This window comes from Lonchura striata, chromosome 1, assembly GCF_050655825.1.
Source record: "Lonchura striata isolate lonStrDom1 chromosome 1, ASM5065582v1, whole genome shotgun sequence".
In the NCBI taxonomy this organism is placed as follows: domain Eukaryota; kingdom Metazoa; phylum Chordata; class Aves; order Passeriformes; family Estrildidae; genus Lonchura; species Lonchura striata.
Genome location: NC_140703.1, coordinates 103,238,943 through 103,264,736, shown reverse-complemented (window position 1 = coordinate 103,264,736; position 25,794 = coordinate 103,238,943). Strand labels below are relative to the sequence as shown.

Below are 25,794 nucleotides of genomic sequence, written 5' to 3'. Positions count from 1 at the left end.
CAAAGCTCCACCTGACTACTTAATAAAATATTATTTCTGTTTTAGGGTGTCACATTGGCTAAAGTAGCAATCAAAAGCTCAAAATTTTCTATTGGTAGGCCAGATATTACTTGCCCCACTCCCAAAATCTACCTCAGGTTCATAATGTAGTCTTCATGGTTTCCTCTATTCAAGTGTAAATCATTGGGATAGATAAGAAGAAATGCAAATAGGATTATAAGTATCTCCATAGAATTTTTCCCTCTGTCGACAAAATCACCATTAAAGACATAGCGGTTTTGTTCTGAAGGCAGACCATTCTGCAGAAAGAAAAAAAAAAAGGGGGCATTTAGAGAGGCTGCTATGCTACTGTAATAAAGGAAATTACATTTAAATGAGATCCCATTGCTAGAAATTCTGAAAAAAAATCCTGCATAATACAGAGATCTAAAATGCAGCATTTCTTTATTTCCACTGTTTAGAATAAAAGCCTTCATATCAGACAACTTGAGCCATTAGAGAAGAAAGGCTGTCTCTGGCTGTTCTTACAATTCCATCTCTAATCCTTTTCTCTTACCTTTTAAATTAAATTGAAAGGGACCAAAAGGACATCAGTCTTGTAGTAAAATATACGTTTTTGTTAATGTTGCCAGGAAATTATGCACTTGAAAACAGAAGGGAGTCATTCAGTTTGAATGGAAAATAAGAAATACATGAAAAATTATCTTCTGATGTAAGTTTGAATGGATTTCATATATATTTACATTGTTTGCAGTGTATGCTTCCCAAACTCCTGAGAAGGACTATAGTCCAGAGGATATAAACTCTTAAGACAGAATTTAAGGCTTGAAGAGTTTGATTTCAGTTGCTTTAATCCTGAAAGCACTAGTTGAATTTCACTCATGAGAGACAAGATATACTTTAAAGCTCACAAATCTGAGAGGTTGTATATACAGGTATTTCTTACCTTATATATATTTTTTTTTTCTGAAGATACAAAGGAATGCTTTATTATACATGGTGATTTAGTAAAGACAAGTATTTTGAACTGATGGTATATTTTATTAGATTAATTACCAGCACATGAATGGATGCCACCAGCTTACAGAAAATAAAGCACCACCTATATGTAGCTTCATCATTTCCAGTCATGAGTATCAGAAATAGTATTTCAATTTTGACTTGCCAAAAAAGGGAAACCTCTGTTTTCTCAATTGATATGCACAAGAAATGTCAATAGAACATCTATTAAATTACATTATCACTGTGGAAGCCACTCTTAAAAGTTCTGGCAGCATTGCAGGACATCCCACTTCTTGAATATATCTACAGTATCAGGGTCAAGCTTTTCCTGTGTTCCTATGGCATTACTGGTATTCTGCCTTAGTGGGTTTATTGCAGGATGTGTAATGTGGCCAGGGACTTTCATTTAAATCCTTATGAGAATATCTTTTTTTGTCCCAGTCAGCGTTCTGGGCTTTCATGTTAGGTTGCAATAGTGAACTCTAGTCTCTCCATCCTGGCTGCTGTGAATTCAGCTTCCTTGGATTTTGCTATAGTCTGTCCTGAGTCCTTTCCAAGTTAACTTAGAAGAGGCCTTTGTTTGCCCTGTGCTCACAGGCATGGCAATGTATGAGGCTCTTCTAATGCAGTGGGTTGAAGTGATTTTAAAAAGGAGAGGATGGATTTCAGGAGTGGAACAGACAGCAGAAACTCAGCAGCAGTTTCTGGAAAGATAGATAAATAATAAATAAATAAAGGCTTTGCCTTAAAGCCAATAGGCATGTGAATCCACCAGCAGATTGTGAGGATACACACAACCACTCTAACTGCAGTCCTTGTGGAAAGACACATTTACTGGAGCACCCTCCAGACACTATCCCCCTTCTTTTGGAAAAGATTACACACAATTTGAGTTTTAAACAAGTTTGGTTTGGACTTCCAACTTCAATTTTAGTTTTGTTCCACACTCATGCACTTTCCTTTTCTGTGGTTTCAACCAACAATGAGAGCAAAACTAAATTAAAGGCTGTTGCAGCCTCTGACATGTCAGAGAGGCAAACAAGGCCCTCTAACGATTAGCAACTTGCTGCTGGGCATCATTAGTGTATCTCCTGGGTTAGCGATTAATTAATTCCGTTTGTTGTTGGCATTTTCTACTGCTTCAGGCCATTTCTGTCTATAGCATCCCTTTAACAATCTAACTGAGCTATACATCATTTAAAATTCAAGCGTTTCATGGAATATCAGGAAACACTGTAATTTAATGAAGATTAATGCAGGGTCTGAATGAACCTTACAAACTGGTTATTGAGGGGAAAAAAAAAAGTGTCTTAGCTTCAGCCAAACCAGGTGTAAGGATTATACACCATCTGCAGCATTGTATCAATATGCTGTAGATTGCCAGCTGTGTGTGTTTGCTGGGGGCGGTCTTTGGAAGTGACAAGCCTGGTCTGCATGCAGGCCTCCAGAATCCATTTAAGCTCCACACAGCCCTGTGCAGACCAAGATCACTCCCATGGCATTGTTTAGGATTGCACCCTCTTGTTTAAGGTAGTTTGTACCAACCTGGAGGATGAAATCCCTTCCAACTGAAAGAGAGTTTAGGAAGGAGAAAAAAAAAATGGATCCCAGAAGCCAACTGGGTTTACTGCTCATCTGAATAAACTGCTCAGAAGGGACAGAAAGTAGTGTGATTTAATTTGCTTCTAAATAACCAATCAGCTCTATCATATGCTCTCTATATTCTCAACTACTTTGAAATGACAAAATATTTGCCCATTTTATTTGATTTGATGGAAGGGACTTCCCTAGAAATTTAACAGAGAACAACTGGGTGTTATCTCTAGTCTGAAGTCAGTGGGAGTTTTGGCTCTGAATTTACTGAAGTCAGGATGAGAGTTGCTTGTTTTTTCTCTTTATAACATCCATTAGAGGGGGGGAAAGAATCGGCATCTGTTTTCTCCAAAAAAATAAAATGCAGGCTGATTACAGCTGTAAATATAATTATATCTGAGCATTTATCTCCAAAATTCTTATATTTTCCGTTCCAGGTTCTGTGTATGAAACTAATATGTATCATACTTATACCAGTTTTAAAAAGACAGCTAAACAACCAAAAGACTGCAAGCCAAGGACCAGCTAAAAATGGTTGATTAGTAAGAAAAGGCCTCTGTAAAAAGGTCTGATTGTATTTTAACTAGACTCCAACAGACTTCAGGTGTGCACTTGGGCAAAACAACCACATTTATGTTGAACAAGTCTCAGATGAAGTGTAACAAAACTGGAATCAGGGGGAGAATGACATAAGTTAAACACCTGGTTTAGCTCACTGCAGTCTCCATTCAGTGCAGATGAATGTGTAAGGATCTGACACAAACCCTTCCCCCCTGCCCCGGAAAGCTCAAATCAAAGAGAGTACCTGCTCAATCAAAGGTGGTGATTCATCCTGAAGATAAATGTGAAACTAAATACATAGCATTTCCTGCATCTTAAGTTAAACATACAATTGTGGAAAAGCTAGCCTGGAGCTTAATTTGTTTTACACATCACTAAAACAGAGCTATGCTTTTTTAGCAAGATAAAAAAGGATATGTAAAGGGTGCCCAAAGCACTTTTATTTTTTGCAGACCATGTAATTTCTTCCAAGGCTTAAAAAAGCTTTTAAACACCACTCTTGTTTCCTGATAAAAACAAAAACACTTCCCTCCCAAAAAAACCTCAACAATAATAAAAAACCCAACAAACCCAAAAAAACAAACCAAAGAAACCCAACCAAACAACAAAAACCCCCAAACCAACCCAAAAGCAAACAAAAAAACCTGCAGGTATCAGTGGAAGGCCTAAATGAAAGCTTCTGCATTTTCTTCTTTAATGTTAAAATTATCCATGGTGGAGTGTTACATCAGGAACTCAGCTCCTGATTTTAGCAGACTTTAGTCAATATGGAATTTAAAACGGTCTCACAACTTTGGAGACTTTGCAAGGAGTCCTCTTATATTTTGGCTCATGCTGAAGTTCAACATTCAGGAAAATAATAATATCCTCAATCTCCTTCACAGTGAGCAGGAGGTTACAAAGAAGGGAAAGCTCTGACAAAGACACTAAATTGTTCCAGGTTTTGTGTGTGTGGTGTATGGACACCACATGGGCAGTTCTAATGGTGATAAATCTGTCACATATAAATATCTGTTCTCAATAACAAATCATAAAGTGAAAATGCTACATCTCAGAGTACCTACTTACCTTATAGAATATCAGCAAAAGATCATCCAGGTTTCCATGCAAATCTCCTAAAGGAAACAAAAACAATTTTTAAAAAAATTTCTCACAGAGGAGGAAGAAACTAGAATTATAAAACTGGAATTAGTTGGATCTAATATCTTTTTATGTTTCAGGGACAGGTTTTGATTACGACCAGTAGGAAGTGATGGAGAGTGTCAAGAACCATTCATGCCTGTGTGCCCCAATGCTAATGCCACAGGAATGATGGATTGGGCCCTTTTTGAGAGGTTTGCTTGGAACAGGCAGGAGGATTTCACCCCAACACAAAGCATCACTGCATCACTGCAGATCCCCTGTGCATCTGACTGCATTTCATGCTCACGGAGCCAACATTTTCATGTCTGTGACTCACCACCACAAAGCTGCAGAACAGTTTCAAAACCTATCTTGTGATAATATGCTTTTACCACCAATAATTAGGAAAAGAGAAGTGACATTTTTATGTGTATACATTTTCTGTGCTTTTGATTAATTATGAACCTGCTGAATTTGTTCTAAGGGATCTTTCAAGCTGTGATAGATATTTATCACATGTAGATGCAAACATTTCAGGTATATATTTAATCTACATTATTAATTTGAAATTATAAGAAATGGAGAGTGATACCTTAAGGAAATCAACATTTTGGATGAATTATGTTTAAAAATGGGTTATCTGTCTTCTGCAGAGGCTCTTTTTGGTGACAAAAGCTTTTCATTTCAGTACAGGAGAGGGATCCCTTTTGATGCTGCTCATATAGTGCAAGTGCAATATAAACATGAAGAGGAATGTTTAGTTAATGAGATCATGTGTTGTGAACAACCATGAATCTGTGTTTCCTTGGTTTGGAAAGAGGTCTTATTCACTTGGTTAATAAATTATTGTTTATATAAAACCTCATTTAAAAAAACTCTTTCCTGGCAATCAAAGTAGGTCCATAAACACATCTTAAAAAATATTGTTTATTTTGCATGTCTCACAGTACCTCCCTTATACAACTTTACTATTACACACAGCACACACTGATAGATGTCAAGAGTTATGTCACCATTATTGTTCTGTTTTGCAGCTACTGCATTCTGTATCAAGGCAGGATACTGCATCCCATTATCCATAATTTACAAAAGGCTAACAAAATAGATGGGCAAAGAGCTCTTAGTTCCTTATTGTGTGACACATCATTCTGTGAGACTAAATTGTTGGTTGTATAAAGACTTATACATCCTCTTGGGTCTCCTTAGAAATGAGGGGTTACTATAATATCAATTTATTCTAGGTAGCCATGCTGTTAATAAAAGGTCTTTTATTGCCACCCATATTAAACTCTCATTAAAATCATTACTGAGTAAATTATGATTAAAATCATTAAAATCATTACTGAGTAAGGTTTTTTTCTCAGTAAGAGGAGAAAGAGGTGAGACTTAAAGCCAGTGATCGAAATACTTGGTGGCATTTTAGAGGTGGAAGTGCAGGAGTATTTAAGCTTCACTGCAGTGTTAGCTGAATTAATACTGACTCATTCAGAAATGTTAAACAAGAATAGGAAAGAGGAGGTGAGGGAATTTCCTAAAATATACTTTATGACTCAGGAACTTTATTCTTTTGTTTGTTTGCTCCAATTTATGCATTTGTGGGGGAAAATAAGTAAAAAGAAATCATTTTTTAGGGCATTGAGAACTTCCTTCTAATGGCAAAATTTGGAAATGACAGTATCATTCTCTAACCACTTAGAATATCAACCCATAGCCCAAAGCAGTTATTTTTTCTGGCACCTTACCACAGACAGTTATTTCCTTGGAGTAGGAAGTTGAAAGATGGGTGATATTTGGCATCTCCTTGAGAACTCTCCTAGTTTCACTTAGCAGCTGCAGTACATAGCGGGCATGAAGCAGCTGTGAGAAGAAAAAACAGGTAGAAAAGGAAGACTTATCTGAATTAGTAATAGGCTTGTCTGCTTTATTAATATCAGACATGTACTGCCAAAGTTATTTATAGTGCAGACCTCCAGACATGAGTACATGCTTTATGGCCTAGTGCTGGGAATTAGAAGTGTTCATAGCTTTGCATTTGCTCCCCAGCAAATGGATAAGGAGCCCTTACTGAACTCGTTTTATAGATTTTCCTACTTTATTTATACTGTACTGTTTCTATTCTTCCTGGTTTTCAGAAGAGATAAGACTTAAAGAGCACTCAAAATCACTTCATAAGGCCAGCTGTTTAAAGTAACTTGGAAAAAAAGAAAAAGGATGTCAAGAGACATCCTAGATGTGAGTAAAAAACAAAACAAAAAATCCCAGAACCTCCAAAACACAAGCCAACAAAAAAACCCCAAAGGCCAAAAATGATATTTCAGCAAATTGCAAAAACAATGAGAAGAAAACTCCAGTAAGAGTTGCCTTGGTAAGGGTTATGTTCCTGTTCACAGTGAAGAAGTTATAATAGTGCAACATTGAAGTTTCTGGTTTTCTCTCCTGATGTTTTTTATTAAAATTTTGTCAGTTGGGGATTTTTAAAGCTTTTAATTTCAACAGAGATCTGAGGAATTTTAGTCGAGGATAGATGAGCTACAGAATGACTTTTCAAGATTCATGTCTTTAAGCAATCAAAAAGCCAATTACATGTGACCATTTCCTTAATAAAATGCCAGCCATTAAGAGAATGGAGAGTGGACAGTAAGGTGAAGTCTGGGTTCGCTCATTTATCATGTGCTTTGTATTTGGTACTTTTACAATCAGCCTCCACAGAAAAATATTCTTATTTAGTAGATTAAAAAGCATGACAGATCCTTGCCCCTTGTATACAGCATATATTTAAGCATAAATAATTACAAGTTCAAAGAAAGTTGTCCCATTTAATGCCTTCCTGATCCACCCTCATCTTGTGGGCAATGAAAGAGCTTACTCAGGAATACAGAGAATGAGGAACAGCCTCCTCAGTGCCTCGGAAGCTGCAGCCTGAGCTCCAGAGATTTGTGCTATCACTCAGTTCTGCTACATTAGCAATGCTTTATAGCCACTCCACTGTTATGGTGGAGTCTTGCACCCTGCAATGGGGTGATTAACCCTTACACCTCAATTCCTATAAAAGAATGAGCTGGGCAACAAAAGACAGAGGACCAAACAATGAACACTTTTAACCCATAAAAAGATGATAACTGGTTTCTATTTCAGCTTAGGACACCTTCCCCAGTCCTACACTCTCACTGAGAACCCCTGCCTTGCAGCTGCTAAGGGTTCCCATTTCATTTTACTAATCCCTGCCTCCTCCCTCGTGCCAGGCCTGGTGGTCATGCAGCAAAGCAGCAAATCAAATGTGGGAACTTGTCTGTCTGAGAACTGTCTGCTTTTGATTTTATTGTGTTAGCCAGATCAATTTCCCAAGGCAGCTTACCATGCACATTTATGATCACATTGGGCTAGCAGGAATAAGTAGTGAGATGTAAAAGAAGAGCGAAATATCTCTTTGGGCACTAGTTTAGCTTTACATTGGATTGTGAACTACAACTTGACAGATGTAAAATAAGTTAAAAAAAGAAAACAGGGTAGTTTCAAATTACCTGTTCATTCCTGAAAGCATGAAGGAGAGCATTGGCATCTTCAACAGTAAGGGGGAATGAGAGTCGTGGTCCATAATAGGAGTCTGGAACATCAATCTTGTTTTCAAATTCTTTTAAACATAAGTCTTCATCCACCACCTGAGGAGCACTAGGGCTGGTGAAAATTTGAGAAACTGGAGCAAGATAGAAGGAAAACAAAAATGTAGAAACTCCACCAGGCCCCCATAGAGCTGTAACAGCATGGCCAGAACTGGTTGAATGTAACTGCTTTAGCTGCTGCACTATTACAGTGGCTGACTCCTGCCTCCTTTAGTGGAAAAGCTCCAGCCTCCCCAGATTGTTTCACAATACTAAAACCAACCAACCAATCAACCACAACAAGGAAACAAAGACCAAACCAAAGTTAAAAGCAGGCAAAAACTCTTTTCCAGCTGGCAGTAGCTGTGGTCAGGGAGCAAAACATTTTACACTGAAGTTGTGGAGGAGTCTGCTCATAGGTAACAAGAACCATCACCTGGCACAAACTTCCTTCTCTTTCCCCTGATGCAAGATGTAAAAGTCATGGCTGATCACTTAATGACCATCATCTGTTTAAAAATCAATATTACACTTTAAATACAGGTTTTGAAGATTCACTTCTATTGCTTTTATTTTATACTTAAAATTTTTAGGCTAAATACCAGCAGATCACAGTGATTATATTAAAAGTCACCAACAAAATTATATTTATTCACAGCAATTGCAAATCACTCCTTTCTGATACAGCTAGGAAACAATGCTAGCTTTTGGTTGGCTGCCATAAAACTATTGGATGAAACAAAGTAAACAAAAACAGAGTGGTGAAAGTAGAGCACAGCTTCTAATTTTCCTGGAACACGAAGGAAGCAGGAACACTGCTAATTGCTTCAATCCAATATTTTTCTTGACATAACCTTGAAATGTAACTGGCTGATCAGCAGATTTCAGAGTTTTGTTCTTGCAGATTGTCTTAGTCATGTATTATTTTAAAAGAGAGAAACAGTCCCTAAATGAAAGTGTTCTAGCAGATGCTGTTGCAGAGTTGCTCTTGTGTGAGATGATTGTTGCAAACACTTCTTGCTGGGCTACAGTTAAGTTTTTTGTAACCTTGATTTCCTGCAACTGCAAATAAAAATGTATTATTTACAGGTGTGTAGCTGTATTATTTATTTCTGATTTACAGCTGACCTGTATCTGTGACTCAAAACTCACAGCAGCCAAAACCAGCATGTAGCCTCATAAATGATGAGATTCATAAAGGCCAACTGATTTTGCAACTGGGTAAAATCCATATTAAAGAAATAAATAGATAAAAATGTAGTCTGGATTTTAAAAAGTCCCCTTTTACTATCAGTACTTCAGCTGTGAGCTGATTAGCACTTTCAGTGCTAATGCAATGTTATACTCAGCTAATACATTAGCACTTTCAGTGCTAATGCAATGTTATACTCAGCCATTTATATGGATTAAGGCATCAAGTAACAGCAAGGTGCTCAGGGTTCACCATTTTCACCAAGTGCAGTTTGATTTGCAGTCTTCCACCACAGTTACAGCTTTGTCTGACTGGACACCAGAATGTCACCATGGACTGAAACTGCTGATTCTCACATACTGATCAGCCAAGCACATTTGCACCAATTTTTGCTCCAGCTCTAGCAGCAGGCCTCTGAACACTATGTCCCTCTGCACCCCACTTCCCAAGAAGTGGAGACTACAGAACCAACTCCTTAGACCACCCAAATGCCTCATTTCTTGCCTGTTCTCACCAGCTGTCCAAATCTGACTTGACTCCTTCAGAGTCAGTGATCTCAGCATTTCAAGCCAGGCAGACACCTGCCCATGCCTGCTCCTACCCTTGCCTTCCCTTCCAGCACACAGTAGGCCATCCATCCATTACTTTACCTCTGAACATGAACTTGCCTTCCTCACATATTCACTTCTATTTTGGCACATGCTCAGGCTGGGAACCAGCAGGGCATATCTCTGCAAAGTACACCCCGTTTTCCACTTCTGGATGAGTTGTTAAAAGCCAGTCATGGTCATTACCCTTCGGGTGTGCTTATGGCTCCTCAGGCTGTCTTTCAGCTGGATTTAAAGGCTTCTTCCTGCACAGCATGACTGTCCCATCTCTGAACAGTCAGTAATGGATGACCTAATGCAGCTTGGGGTATCACCACTGTCCAGCAAGTACCCCAGCTCACCACATGCCCCATGTACAACTAATTCTGAAGGATTCAGCAACCCTCACATTTTGCTGTTCTGAGTCAAAACTTTCAAGGCTCTTTCAGTTCATACTTAAAGACAGGGATGAAAAGCCTTGGCATGCCTGGTTCAGGCACAGAGGTCAAGACAGAATGACACATTCTCTGCCAGCATCTGTACCTCTCCACGGACTAGAGGGATGCACAGGCAATGACCTACTTTGTACTCTGACACCAGAGTTCTAGCCCAGACTCAGAGGGCTGAGCCTTCACTATTAACAAAACCTAAACAACTACAGCCATATTCCATGTTAAACACAAATGCCCAGAGCTAAAAGGAGTCAATTTGGCCACAGAAAACCCAAAGACCTGATTCCCCTGACCAGATCACCTTGCCATGGGAGTTTTTCAAGGCAAGTCAAAGCTGCCACTGCCAAGGATGTACTATCAGGGTAACCAGGAATCAGCTACTTCTGCAGCTCTGAAATCAGTTCTCTGTTCTGCCACCATCTGTGTGCCTTCAGCTGTCCATTGGGGTACCTGAGAGCACATCTGACTTCTGAGAAGAGCTCTTACATAAGCCAGATACTGATCCACAGCCCTCAGGTCAAAGCCAAATGGACACTGAGCCTACAAAGAGGAAGGAGGTTTCTAAAATGCTTCAAATATTTCTTCCTTCACACCATCCCTGGTGCTACAAACTGCAAGCAGCTATAACTTATTCCCCACTGCAAGAATCACTCTGCGTAAAACATCTTGGAAGGGTGTTAAACTGTAAGGGAGGCATCATGGGGAGTGAAACTGCAGAAAACAACACTTTTTTTTTTTTTGTTTCCCTTTGAAGGAAGGCTCCTGGAGGTGCCCTGCTGACCTTGAAAGGAACAGGTTTAGATTCCCAGTCCCACCATTTTTCTCAGAATGCATCTGTAGTCTTCTCACCCACACTGTGCCCATAAAAGAGTGAGTAAATGGGTCATCTTTTGCTGAAAAGGCAGTTTCCAGCTTTCTCTGACCAGAGAGCTTTCCATTGAAAGCTGAGAAGGCAGGAAGATTTTTTCAGGGAAGAGGGAGAAAAGTGTAAGTTAGAAAAAGGTTTTATTCTTATTTTCCACAGACCTTTGCAAAATAGCCTTTAATAAAAAGCAGAACAAGACACTTGGCTATATGATATCCCAATCACAAACTACACTGACATCTTAAGGAGAATGAGAAGATGAAAAAAGCTTTAGGGCATAACAGAAACAATCACATCAAAAGCACAACTGTGTTAATGAGATGGCAGCTTCTTTCTTTCTTTGAAAAACAATCTGAAAAAACAGATTAAAAAGAGGAAAGTAACAAGATTAATGGTGGAGGCTGAGTAGTTTATAATGTAAGGAAAATGATAGATCACAAAATTTTCAGGTAACTTTCTTATCACATCCTGAGAAGAACAGACAACCCATTCTTTGGTAAGAATATTATATACTGTCTTATTGGTGACAGCTTTTGAACCATATGCTATCACTCTAATTTAAGTGAGCACACATTGATGAAACAGATAAAAAGCCCACTGCAGGTTTTAGAAAATGTTTGAGAATATCAAAGTCAATTTGAAGCCTCTCTGGTTGTTACGTTTACATTCACTGTGGTTCACATCTTAAGATGGCGATTCAGCAGAAGTGGAAGCAGTTCTTTAAGAATCCTTCTATTCAGTAATGATTTTGCTTACATCAGTGGGGCTGGCATGAGTGCTGCAAAGGTCACTTCCAGAGGAAAGCAATCAAGAGCTTAAAGCAAAGAATGCACACAGCCAGCAGTTGGAAAAAATAATCACAACCCACACAATACACATCTGATATGCAATTCCTCAAAAAAAAAAAATCTAAGTCATCTCCTTTGCATAGGCAGCCTTGGCTATCTCTTTATTTTTCTGTTTCATTTAGGGTTCTGGTATCTGTAACACATGGTGTTAGACAGGGGGAACACACCAAGACAAAAATAAAGCCTTTAGAGCAGTTATCAAGTCTTAACAACATCAGTCCTAAAATATGGAAGTTTTAAGCCAGCAAGACAAAGGGGTGCTTTACCATATACCATATACACTTTATCATGTGTTTCAGCCTTAGCCACATCTGCAATTCCCAATATCTACAAGATCAATAAACAGGTCAGCTGTGCAGTGATGATGGGGAGCAGCTCACAGGACCTTCCATCTCCCTCCCTGTGCACAGGTGAGGCTCAGACCTCCACCTGCACATGAACAGCCCTTGCATGTAGCAGTGTGCTCTGCAATGTCCTGAGCCCTAGCAAGTCATCTGAGACACCTCACCTTTATTCATTCTGTCAGTAGACACAGTTAATAAAGAGGGGTAAATCATAGCTACAACAAGCATGTGTAAAATTCCATTTTAATATTTTAATAAAAATAGAGATTAACAATATTTTACCAAGCACTACTGTTTTCTTTCCCATTCAGGTGGAAAAGCTGAACAGAGGTGCACCATCAGCATGAAGTAGATCAAGTGAGCAGTATGTGTTTTTCTTTAAGTTTGCCAATTCCTTCCCAGGAAGTTAAATGACTAAAGCTGATTTTTTTTCACAGAATATGGCAGTAATGGGAAAAAAATCAAAGGGAGGACTGTTGAATCATCTGCCTTGCCTTTGGAGCAAAGCTCAAATGTAATTTATTTTTCTGCAGAGCACAGAGAGCATTAGGCACTCTAAAGTATCTAAGAGAGAAAAATTGCAATTTCTACCAGTTGTCATTAAAACACTGAACCACTTAAGGTTTTGATGGTAATTTTATCCTGCTATCAAAGTATCTTGTGCAATTTTTAATTGGAATAACCCGTGGCTAGACCAGATGAAAGAGAAAGGGCATTCTCTTGTAATGTAGCAAGAAGGGGACAGCCTCATTTTTAACTCCACTGGGATTAGATCTATTCTGAATTTGTTCAGGGAAGTCATGTTTTTTGTCTGGACTTAGGAATCACTTTCAGTCTGTCCTTCTGTTGAGCTTGACCTCAAAAGTAAGTTATGTCCAAGGATCCCAAAATACTTCAAAAATTAAAGGTTATTCCTTGCATAACTGAAGCTTAATTGAGATGGTTTCTAAAGCTTTATCTCCAGCAGTTTAAATTTATTTCCTTTTTTATCATTCATATACTGATACATTTTGCAGTGAAATCTAGAACAAATTAAATTAAAACATGGTCCAGAACTGCCAGAGGTGATGGGTAGTGGGGGAGAAAGAGCAACCTCTTTGATTATACCTGCCTTAGACCAACTGAACACAATCTTTCTGAGTAATCACATCTCATAGTTTAAGAAAACATGAACAGAAAGCTGTGAAAATTGGATTCTGTAGGAAGGGCAGTAACATATAAGAAAGCACTCTGAGCACCTCTGAATATTCTCATAAGGACAACAGGCACCAGTTCTGACTTACTGACTGCTCTGACTCACTAAGTAGATAGTGAGTAGTGTCAATACTTAGAGGATCAAATTAATATTACAGTATTTAGAATATCAAACCTCTACCCCAGCACATGCCATAGGCTGTAAATATCACATTGAAAATTAAGTTTCCTCACATCAAGTTTTTCAAACACAATCTCCATGTTACCTTTATATTTATTGTTACCTGAATCAGGATGAGTACAATTATCCAGCATGAACGTAAAAAAGTTGGATAGCTGAGTATGAAAAAGAAAAGAACAAACACACTGATCAGATTAGGTCATCCAACAAGCATTAAATCTTTCTTACTCAATTACTTGCAATTTCCCATTTAGGGGGATATAAGTCACTATCAGCCTGCAATAATGACACAATTTGTGTCCTACTACAAAAATAGCTCCCTTTCCTTTTTTGCTATGAATTCACCACTGACACTTCATGGAATACATAAAATGTTTCAGGGCTGTTTCAGTGCTGCTGATGTTTCTAGGTGTAATTCATCTTGCCTACCACCCAGACTATTTGCCTAGACTTCCTTCATAGTCATAGAAACAACTGCTACAATGCAGTGAACTGACTTCAGACATAGATGCTAGGATGAACACAAAGGCCCAAAAGTTCCAAATTTCCTATATTGACCCTAAAGGAAGCCTGGGCTGACACTGATACTGACACTGGGCTGAAACACTGATATCCTGTTGCACATATATTGCCTCACAGACAGTTAAGATCACCCACAGTGATCTGTAAATTACCTGCAATCCCTGGCTAACAGAGCTGCTATGCAGGAACCTATACCCTAGATATGCTGTATGGGTAGAATGGTGTCCTGATGTCTATGTAGTTACATTCATCTGTATGTCTGTGCATGAATACACACAACTTAATTCATGTGACAGACAGGGAAACAGTTTTATTAATCAAGATCCAGCTTTGTAAAAGAAATCACCACACACCCATTTTGTTTGTGCAGCCACAGTCCTGGGGATAACATAACTGCTTATATAGGAAGAATGGAAGATTACAAACCTGCAGCTGGTCCTGTTCATCAGCGTATTCGATTGACTGAAAGATACTGAGGGAATAGCGGCGCCTCATCTCCAGCCGGGCCATGGTAAAGCGGTACCACTTCTGGATGAGGATTGCAGCTCTAATGACTGTCAAAACAGAAAGCACTGGAATACACATGGATGCAGGGTAATCTACAAGGAAAATATGCATGCTGTCTTTGCAGAATTTTTCAATCAGATGAGAAATTCTGTCCATTGTGCATAATCAACAATAATATGAAGCCCAGTAAAAGTGAGACTGAAAAAATACAGGATGTCTTTACTGGTTCTGTCTTCTGACACAGATCCCAAGTCAGCTGACTTGCTCAGGACTAAGTAGTTAGTAACCTTCCCCATTTAATTGTCTTGAAGACAATATCCAGGTAAGAAGTCAGTCATGTTCAGCTGATGGGCACTATATGGGTTTTGGGAAGGTGAAGGAAGGACAGTTTGCCTTATATGTATTTCTTTGCCCTAAATGTATTTCTTTATCAAGCTGTAATGAAAACTCTTTGATTTTGCAAGCTATGACATGAACAACAATGTAATGACAGTATTTGCCTCTTCTACCAGAAAGTTTTTGCCTGCAGAGCTAGCTAGCTTGGTTAACAAAAGAACACGCGCCCCAAAAAGTCAATGGAACATGACAGAAGACCATTTTGGACTATGTGCACTATGTGCTGAATATGCATTCCACTTAGCACTTTAAGAAGTTGTATCTACTAAGGTCTCAGTCTGGAAAACTTGACTGAAGGACAATCATCAAGACTGCAGCCTGGAAGAAAGAGCCTGCTGCCTTCAGGCCTCATTCATGCCACAAAGAAATCACATTCCTTTAACTGCTCAGATAAAAATTTGTTAAGCAGAGAAACACCTGGTAGTAGAAAGAGGTCTTGGGGTGGGCACTGTCCTGCACTGCAAACCAGTAAAGAAAAGCTCTGTACTATAGGGACAACAGTTTATACCAGTCAATTATTGTAACTGATCACAAATACCAGGAATTTTTATACTGGGAACCGGAGTGAGAACTTTTTTTTTCTTACTGATAATTATGCAGGTAAGGGCAAATATTAATGGGAAAGTGATTCTATTAATAGAGAGTATAACATAAAGGAAACATTTTTATAAAAATGCTTGCAGATGCCGTAACAGCATGTTGTTTACTTATCTTACCATTAATGAATATTCAGTAAGGTTAAAATGGTAGAATTTTCTAGTCTAACCAAGCGCAAAATCCAGAAAGAATCCCATCCTGTAGATATTGCATACATCCTAGAAAATCCTCCTCCCTGAAAGAAATGTGATCCTTATATGACTAAGGGCATCCTTCAGACCGTACATAAACTCTGAGATATCTCTTATTTTCTGTCCTTTCTGGAAGTCCCAACACTACAGACCTGAAAGCCTGACACATTACAGCCAGGCTGTCACAACATTTCTGTTTAGAAGAGTACCTAAGGGGCAAAGCACAATCACCAGCACAGAAACAAATTTCCAGCATCAGAGCCATTAAATTTCCCATTAAAGCCCCCTGGGTTGCTTAATGGTCCTGAGCACTTAACATGGCACAGTTCCATTGCTATCACATAAGACAGATACATATCAATCACTGTGGTTAATGTTGCAAATCTAACAGAATGTTTCCTGTCTTTCTTTTTCTTTTTTTTTCATTGTACTTATTACAGCACTGTTATTCTCAGGACTGAATCAGAACATGATTTTCACACTAGGCTAAGCTGCATCTCTAACCAAAATTGTTATCAGTTACAGAAGGTCTCTATACCAACAAGTATCTGTTAAATTCATGTTATTAATGATTTAGAGAAATGTACAGCCTCAGGCTTCAGACAGAATGATGGTTCAGCATCGCTTGTCTACTGCTGAAGAGCAGAAAGGAAAGCATCCAGCAGCTCCAGAAGAGAAAACACAATCCAGGAAGCACACAAAATCCTAAGCCCCACATCAATGTGTGTTGATGGTTGTTGATCAAGAAAGAGTACAGCTCCTCATGCCCACTCCAAGCTTTTGCACACTCAGAAATATTCCCAAGTAGCACATCCCTAGAGGTCTTGCAAGGCACATGTGCAAGCCCACAGAGGGTTTGAGCTACCTCTCAGTGACAGGTGGGTCTGGGATTCCAGATGATTCCATTCTACTTTCACTAGTGTGATAGAGCACTGATGCTGCTTTGTAGTAGTATACACAAAGCTGAGTGCTGCTCTCAAACCAGTCAGCTGGGACCCCTGTGGCCATGACTAAGTCACCAGCTTCCTGTGACTCGTGTCCTGGCTTGGCAGCCAAAAGGAGCCACGGCTGTTCAGCATAATAATGTCCTAAGACTATGAACAGTACCATGCAAAATGGGTCTCTGCTGACCAATTAATTGTGTTTTAATGAAAAATCTTGAAAGAGAACACAACGGGTCTGCAAAAAAGTCTGAGTGAATCCTGGAACATACCTGCCTGTGCAAAGACTGCTGAGTTCATACTAAGGTGGGGTATGATTAAAAGGAGGGTAATGATCCATTAGCTTAATTTAACGTTTAACCAGGTCCTGTGGACACTTTCAGCTGACAGCCTCACTAATTGTCAGGGAGACTGTCAGGCCAGGCACTTGGTAGGCCAGAAAACTGTTTCTGAAGTCATTGTAATGGCCCTGCTTTATTACACTTGTTTCATAATTGGGGTCACACAACAGCAGGGAAATTGGGGCAGTGTGCCCAGGAATCCTGTGGTGTGAAAAGCCATAAAAGGTCCCACTCAATACCTTACCCCTAAGCTTTGCCAGTGACAGAGCGAGCACAGACGTGTCTGAAATTTAGCTTCTGTCCCAGATACTGCGAATCTTTTACAACCCAATCTGTCAATGTTAGAGGTGGCCTAAAGCTGCTTCCTGACCTCAGCCAGCATCTAAAAGCTATGCACAGTTTTAAAAAGAAAATAAATAGAAAATAATTTTCCCTGAACAAATATTTTGACAAGAAAACTGAGGTTGTAGGGGAGAGGAACATTGTCTTGCAATCCTCTGCTGGTGTTAGAGAGTGAACAACCACTTGCCCTGAAGATAAAGGCAACACTCACCATTCTCTGACCTCCTGTCAGCTACAGAACTGCTGCACCCCATGGCTCCAATGATGCTGCCCATCCGTTTTAATTGCTGCTAATATGAAGCATGCTTCTCTCAGCTGTTAGCATTATACACATTTTCTGTTGTTCCTTCAGTGGTGAGGGCTCTACTCCTTTGGGCTCCTGGGCTTTTCCTAGTACTCCTAAGAGGAATGAGATTGGGAAGGAGGGATAGGGGGGAAAAAAAAATGGTGCTTGACAAAACAGAATCTAAAGTATCTTCATCCCATAAAATCTTATTGCACAGCACATCCTACCTAAACTGGACCATATCAGGGTTTTTTTTTCCCCCACATATGATTACTGTCAATTTACAGTCAAGAGAAATTATTTTAGTAATTAATATAGTTTATTCCTTACATGTTAGCTTAATGTTAATGTGCAGCAGTGATTTCTTATATGAAGAATAGCTATTTAAAGCTATTCCTTACTACTGTCCCATTTAAATCTGTCCCTTACTACTAGGGACAAGGGACTATGGAGACACATTACTCTTCATTCGTATGATTTGAAAATTGGACCTGCAGAATTTTAAAGATTTTAAATTACTTGTGATAGTAATGCTAAAAAACTCCAATCCTTCTAACACTCCACTGATTTGAAAAGTTGCCTTACTACCCCATTTATCATCTTATTGCTCAGTGTCACCACCACCAGAACAGAATTTACCATAGCAAATTTACCAGAACAGACAGTACCATAGCAAATCACTTCATCAGCAGACTTCATTTAAATATCCATTTTTCTATTACATTTCTACTGAAAACAATCCAAGGAAAAATTTTGTTTCATTAAATAGATGAACGAAATATATTTTGAAGTGAAGTCTTTTGGGTTTTTCTCCTGGCACTTGCTCAGTTCTGCACTAAATAGTATCACTCACTAATGCAATACATTCTCTGATCAACAAATTCAAATGAGATACAATTCAAACAATTCCTCTGAGATACAAAATGGATCAATTTATAAGAAACAAGAAAATAACTGATGCATTTAGATAGTGAACTTTGTTTTAGCTAAAGATTTCTTATATGATCACACTGACCCCTCTCTCTCCATCTCCAGGGATACATCTGACATCTCTATTATTTTATCTGTTGTTTTGTTTCATTGATATTCCATTTCTTTTAACTTGAGTTTTAAAACAAAGAAGAAATTCATCAGCATAAAATGAATGTTTAGCTACTATTTTCCTTTGGCTTTACTAGAAGAAATCAAAATAAAAGAAGGATACAAAAGAAAAAAACCCCATAAATGCATAACTAGGTGATTTTCAATTTCAAGAATTAGAAAACACTTATAGTTGTGGGTCTGTATGTGCAGATTTCAACATTTATTATTATGTATGATATCATGTTCTGTCATGTTAATATAACACAACTCTTTGTAGTTCTGGGGCTTTTTTCAGGATCCCACAAGACAAGGGTATCTTACACTTGAGCTGGGTCTGACTCCTTATGAGTCAGTAATTGATTCAGGAAAGAGGGATTTTAAGTTTGTTTTTTGTTGTTGTTGTTGTTTTTTTCCCACAATAGACTGCTTTACTTCCTTCTGAAAGAGATATCATGAAATAAAAAGAAAAAAATATTCTTAGATTAATTCTGAGCCCATCAATGGTTTTAGCAGTATCAAATACAGCATTGATATAGCTAATAGCTCAAATTTGTCTTCTCTCCAAATAATTCTTGTTCTCCTGGTTACCATCCCCTCATTTACCCTTTTAAGAGAATCTCAGGCCTTCATTACTCCATCTCAAACAAGCCAGCCATGACTTGAACTGTGACCTGAAGACTGGCACTAAGGACAAAATAGACCTTACAAGCTAAGGTCTACTTAGACTCTTGATTAAAGGGCAAGTTAGCCTGCAAGTGGGCAATGGAAGCCCTAAACAGAACCATCACACATCTCAGGACTCCCTCCAAACCACAGCAAGCAATGGGCTGACCCAAGAAATAGGGGGCTGACTTGTGATTATAACCTGCTTTCAATGACTTCAGCTTTCCTCACCAGACATCACCACTCTCCTCCACATACCTCTAAATTCATGGACTTCTACAACCTCCTTGAGAAAAGAAATTAAAAGAGCACAGGGACAGAAATTTTATTGTGACAGCCATAAGTGAAGACTCAAACATACACTCAGAGCTTGAAGGAAAACTTGTGCAGATATATCCTATCATTAAACCTCCTAAAAAGGCCAAATCTTGCCATCAAAGGGCTAGTCCAGGGGAATAATCACCACCTTTAGTCCCACATATCTGCATTCTAAAATGGACAGGGTGAATATTCAACTACCTTTTCATGACAACTTCTCAAGTGGCTATGGAGCCATCCTCATTGCTAACCTGCATGCCCAGACTCCAGGCCAGGAGAGTAATTTCTGTGAGCTACTTTCTACACAGTGTAGCAGTGTATGGTGAAGAATCATTTGCCATTACCAAATTCCCCCCAAATGTTGGCTGATAAAATGGAAAGCTGGGCTTTTTACCAAGGTACTTCAAGAGACACAAGGTATCTGGATGAGCACTTGAAACATAACACTGTGTTAATATTCTGGATATTATACCACTGATTTACCTTTAAGAGAGAATCTGTCATGTTGACTAAAAAGCAGGCATTCAATTTCTACAAGTCAGTAATCTGCCCCACTTTTAGACATAATTTTAAAAATTGCTAGATTTCTAGATTTCTCCCAGTTTAGCAAAAAAGCCAGTTTTGTGATAGACAGGCACTAAAAGCACAACTCATCCACTGAAGGAAAATAAAATGTCTTTGCAATCATGCCAATGGACACACACAAAGCTAAGCCAGAGTGGCACATACTGCTCTTCCCTGGACAGGAGCCACTGAAGGTTACATGCAGCAAGTGCTCCAAAGGAAAAGGGAAGTCCTGTAAAGATTTATAGCTGACTTGCAGTAAAGTCGGATAGCAGGGTCTTTGGGCAGAGAGACATCCTTTAAAGCACACCTTACCTTTTAAAATTATTTGAACTGTGCTTCTGGCAGACAAGTGTAAACTAAGTTAAACCTGAGGATATGGGAGCCATATGAATAAGACCCACTGTGATTTAAGTGGATTTCTTACTCCTCTGTCTTTTCATTTGTTTCTTACCTTTGATAAACAAAAATGCTTTTATTTTTGTTGGGATGGGATTTCCATAATTATGCTACTTCCTCTAGAAGTTGTTTCAACAGTTCCCTCCAGCAATATGCCTCTTTTCACAACTCACCCCTTTTCTCAATCATATTTTTGAATAGGTAGCTATGATCTCCTCCCATTGCATGTCTTAGGAGGTACATGTACATGGAGAGGTGATAAAATAGAGACAGTTTTAAAAGAAAGATCAGATGGATGGATGGATGCTTCTAATGACAGAGACTTTCCATTGATGCTATCTTGTATATTTTTTTTACTGTGACTCACAGATTTCCTTTAGAATTGTTTTCCTTTCCAGTTCCATAGGACTGCAGAGAATGTAAAAATGCCATAATATGCATTTGTAATGGATTTGCTTCTGTGCATTTCTGAGGAAATGAAGCTTGAAAGACTAAAGTACCCTAGAGAAGAGAACCCAGACATTAAATCACAACACTCAGGTCAGAACCTGCAGAAGAAGAGGTCTCCAAAACTGTCTTGTTGGGATTGCCAAGGATGAGAATCTGGAGATGAGTTGAAGATCTCATTAGCTAAAAGATCCACCCTGCAGAAAGTAGGATGAAGCAGTCAGAGTCAACTAGCAGAGTGAAATGGAACCTGGCTATGGCACGGGAGCTGTAATTTTGACAACAGCACTGAATTTGATCTGCCAAGGGGTTGATATGAGAACATCAAACATAAAAAAATCAGTATGCGATTAGGGCTCCATCATTTTACATCCATGGAACAAACTAACATTTCTATCAAGTGATTTTCAGTGATTATAAATATGTGAAAGACAGAAATGAGAAAGGCTTTTGTTAACAGATAATTTCCTCCACCTGCTCAGAGAAGCAAGGCTAAGCTCAATGTAGACTGATGGAATGATTGCTATAAGTGGCTGTGTTGACAGACCTCAGTGCTGGGGCCAGGAATCAATAGGGAATGGGATGCATGTGGTGGCTTGAGCACTGGCCAAATGTTAGTAAGATACCAGAAAGCCAGAAAAGCCTGAAAGAGAATAGGATAAAGTCTTAAGGTGGACTCATATTCCTGAGCCAAAAAATGCACTGCAAAAAGAAATAAAAGCAAGAGTAGCAAAGATGCGAATATGTAGATAATTCAAGCAATCCCTCAGCTCAGGAACTGCATGCAAACCCAAAGAGAATCTGTAGAAAAAATGGTGGGAGAATGCTATTTAAATCAATAAGGGGTACATTTACTTTTTGGGGTTTGTTGGTTTGTTTTTTTTTTTTTCTGGTTTTTTTTTTTTTTGGGGGGGGGGTGGGGTGGGCAGAAAATAAACAAAGCAAGCACCCTGGGATTTTTTTGGGGGGTTTTTTTGGGTTTTTTTTTGCAGCAAGATTTTAGGCAGATTTGGTTTTAAAAAGAGAAAAAATAGCAAATACAAGTGGACAAATGGGATACACATTCTTCTTCACCTTGAAGAATAAGCAAATGCACCATATCACTTTCCAGAAATTCAAAATGCCTCTGGGGGGAGATTTCTTTAGGCAATAAGGGGAAAACTGAAAATCCCGAAGCAAATTTGGTTCTAGTAAACTGAACCCAACTGGAGCATAAAAGTTAACACCCTTTAAGCAAAAAGCTGGATCACATACTGTCCTGCAGTTAATGAGTTGGATCACATACTGTCCTGCACTTAATTAGCAGGGTCTTAATGACATCCTGAAGAAGCAAATCTTCACAATAAACATGTGTTGAAATCTGAGCCAGTTTAAAAAAATTAAATTCATGCCTCAGCGTGGTTTTAATGAAATTTAAGTTAAGCATTAGAACAAGGTTCAAAATATAATTAAAATTATTTTTCCTAAAACAAAAAATGCATGAAATACAGTGGTCTCAAAGCTGTTTGATTTCATCTGTACTCAAAAGTTCTGGATAACTGATTCAGTCCAGGTCAAACTATAGTTTGAAGCACAGTGATTTTTCTCATGGCAAAATCATAAATAATGCCACATACATCTGTCATTTTGTTAATTTGCTCTTTAAAAGTGACCTATATATATATATATATATACCCCACCCAAAGATATTACCTTTTTTTCTTTCTGCTTCAGCAATACCGAGATTTTTTGTACTAGAGTACCTTTAGAAGACTCTTTTTTTAAAGAGAAAGCAACCCCTGAGGGGTGCAGCTCTGCAGAACAGGTGATCCAATTCTCTCTGGGGCTCTGGAGCTCAGAAGCTGCAATGCACTTGCTCTCCACCTATTTACACAGCTCCCCGAGAAGACATCTCTTGAATGCTGCTCTCCAGAAACTGTCAGGAGAAAATGTTTTCATCGTCCAACCTGATGTGAAAGCTCATGGCTGCAGCCCTCCAGCTGTGCTGTTTCCGTGTTGAAAAGCTGTTTTGTCACCATGCCTCCTGAATCTCAGGCAGAGAAAGGGATGGGCTGAAGTTATCTGCCTCGCATCTGAAGTCACATGATCTCTTTCGGCCTTTCTGCTGTGTTGAGGTAATGATTTGCATTTTAGCAGATCTCGCACACTGGAAAAAAACACAAGGCTGTCCAGGTTATTTGGTTATCTGATGTGACTGGCATGGTTATGAAAGCCCTTAAGGAAAGAAATATTGAATTTACCATAAGGCATTGCACCTGCATGCAATATAATATATAAGTGTTCTCCAAATCACTCAGTCATACCCAGATAATGGCACAAGTATGAAGCATTCAGATCTTGTGTTGGGAGCCACTGTGCTAATGCCTTCAGTTCATTTCTTCATGCATGCACATGTTCTCACCATAAACGTGTGACTGGAATTCTGTGGACTCAGTTTATGCTTTGGCTCGTCTTCTCCTTGTGTGACTGCTGGGAAGGGATTGGAGAAGCTGAGAAGACAGCAGCCTTGCTCCGGTCAGAAACCACAATCAAATCAAACCCTGACCCCTGGCAGCACGTCCACATCTCTGACCCACTCTGGCCACGCTGCCCCCTGACTCCCTGTAATGGCACAGGATCCCTAGGGAAGGGCAGAGCCATCATGGTCATTTGTTGCTGCCCACTGCTCACACGACAGCCCCTGAGGAATCTGCTCCACTGGCAGTGCATGGATAGCATGGGGAAACTGTGATTTTGAACACATACCTTGCCAAACCACTCAAAATGAGGAGATGTCTGTAGAAGTGTGATAGTGTAATATCACCACTACAGTCTCGGGCCCGGTCCTCTTCAGCATTTATGTTCATCAGGACACCATTGCCCCACTCCAAAAGCCAGGGAGGGGTTGCTTGCTTTGCTTGCTGCTGTGCAGTGATGGAACAGAGCACAGCAGGCATTTCAGTGGGTCAGGGCAGGGCCTGTGGGTCCAAAGAGGACCACAGGTTATAAAGCATGCTGTGGTGGGAGAAAGCTCCATGTGCAAGAGCACAAGATGAAGACCACTGTGCCCTTGTTCTGAAGCCTCTTCAGGTGATGGAGCCCCAGCAGGACTGGATAGAAACAAAAGATTTTTGAGAATAGAGGCAATGTAATATCTGCATCCTCCTGCCCCTTCCCAAAGGTCTAACAATACCATAACGTGCTATTTTCAGAATTTTTTTATCATCAGTGTGGTGACAATTCTAAAGGCATCAACCACTCTACTCTGAAGGACAGAGTGATCAAATCCCCTTTTGAAACAGACTTTTATTAAGGTACACAAGATATTTAAAATGCCAAACCAGCAAAGCAGAAGGCATTTGACTGACCGAGCTAGTCCTCTGAGGTTCTGGAGTCCCAGAAACAAGCTTCCACTTTCAAAGCTGTTCCTCTCCTGTGAGACAAGACAGTAAATGGAAAGCATACCAAGCGCAATAATTCTGCATGACCCAGAACAGTTTTGATGTTTGTTTTTCTGGCAGGATGCACTTTCCCTGATCTGAGTTACAGCAGCTAATCTTTTATGCATGATCATGCTGCTCTGCCAAAATGCATGCAAGCAAAACTACATCACAACCTCTTTCCACTGTACTCTTGGGATACACATTATTTATAAACATTTACTGTACCTGATAAGTTCATCTCTATTGGCATTTACCAAGTTCTCTGCATAATGAGAGTTTTGCTGCAATTGCCAATAAATCCATCAGAAACATTTCATCCAAGATTAGTGGGAGAGGGATAACCTTAGTAGCTAGGTTCTTTAGGACATGTTTTCTTTTGTTTCTCTTCTTTGTCCTCTGTCTCAGTGATCTGACATGACCAAGCAACCCGATAAAGACTGGACTGAGCCACCTCTCCAGTTACTTGTGGGGATCATGATAACATGCAACTTGAGGAAACTCAAATGTCCTTTCCAAATTAACCTTTCCCATTCAAGTCCAAGGAGATAATACCCTTTCCCTTTCTACAAAGGGCAAAGAACACACCGGTCCCATCAACAAGGTCACACACACTACTGCGTTTTTGCTCAGCAGTCATGTATTGCACACACACTTAATATGCTGAATAGACTTTTAGCATCAACAGCTGCAGCAGAAAGTAGGCCAAAAAATTCTGACAATATATGATTGAGCAGTTTAGCATGACAAGAAAAAAACCCAATGATGGTGCTAGTGTAGAAATCAGGGCATCCCTCTAAAAGCAGCCCTTCTTGATGTAATTGCACCTAGAAACATTTAGCAGCATTAACCTCCTGAGCAAGCCTTCATGCAGGAACTCCACATACATAATTCAAATTCTGCTTCAGGCTTATTTCTCAGAAGCACCCACTACAAAGTGATGTAACTGATATTTTTTCAAAAAGGATGAAGATAATCATAGTTGACGGGAATGTGCTCCTTCTAAGCTCTGACCATGGTTTCCCTCCTCTTGCCCTACCAAGCTTAAAGAAGTATTTTTATATGACCCAGCAAAAGTTTTTTAAAGTACTAGCCAGGGGAAAAGTCCCTGACTGAGAAACCTGGATGTCCAGAGACAGAAAAAAAAAAAAAAACAAAACCAAACCAAACCAAACCAAACCAAACCAAAAAACCAAAAAAACAAACTAATAGAAAAAAATGAAGAGAGAAATGAATGT

The 25,794-nt window shown here is 39.2% G+C and overlaps 1 protein-coding gene across 2 annotated transcripts in view; it reads right to left on the bottom strand.

Moving 5' to 3' along the window:
• PPEF1 (protein phosphatase with EF-hand domain 1) overlaps nucleotides 1–24,054 on the bottom strand; it is a 35,857-nt gene extending 11,803 nt beyond the window's left edge. The window contains exons 1-8 of one of the 2 annotated variants that reach the window (XM_021553001.4): nucleotides 22,830–24,054; nucleotides 17,589–17,776; nucleotides 14,489–14,616; nucleotides 13,644–13,695; nucleotides 7,800–7,972; nucleotides 6,021–6,135; nucleotides 4,225–4,271; nucleotides 133–299 (exon numbers count right to left, since the gene is read on the bottom strand). In XM_021553001.4, the coding sequence (XP_021408676.1) occupies nucleotides 133–299; nucleotides 4,225–4,271; nucleotides 6,021–6,135; nucleotides 7,800–7,972; nucleotides 13,644–13,695; nucleotides 14,489–14,616; nucleotides 17,589–17,652 (746 nt within the window). In that variant the 5' untranslated portion in view covers nucleotides 17,653–17,776; nucleotides 22,830–24,054. Of the gene's footprint in view, nucleotides 1–132; nucleotides 300–4,224; nucleotides 4,272–6,020; nucleotides 6,136–7,799; nucleotides 7,973–13,643; nucleotides 13,696–14,488; nucleotides 15,668–17,588; nucleotides 17,777–22,829 lie in introns of those variants that run through there. The other variant, XM_077781630.2, reaches the window with a different exon arrangement.
• Between the last annotated feature and the right edge of the window lie 1,740 nt (nucleotides 24,055–25,794).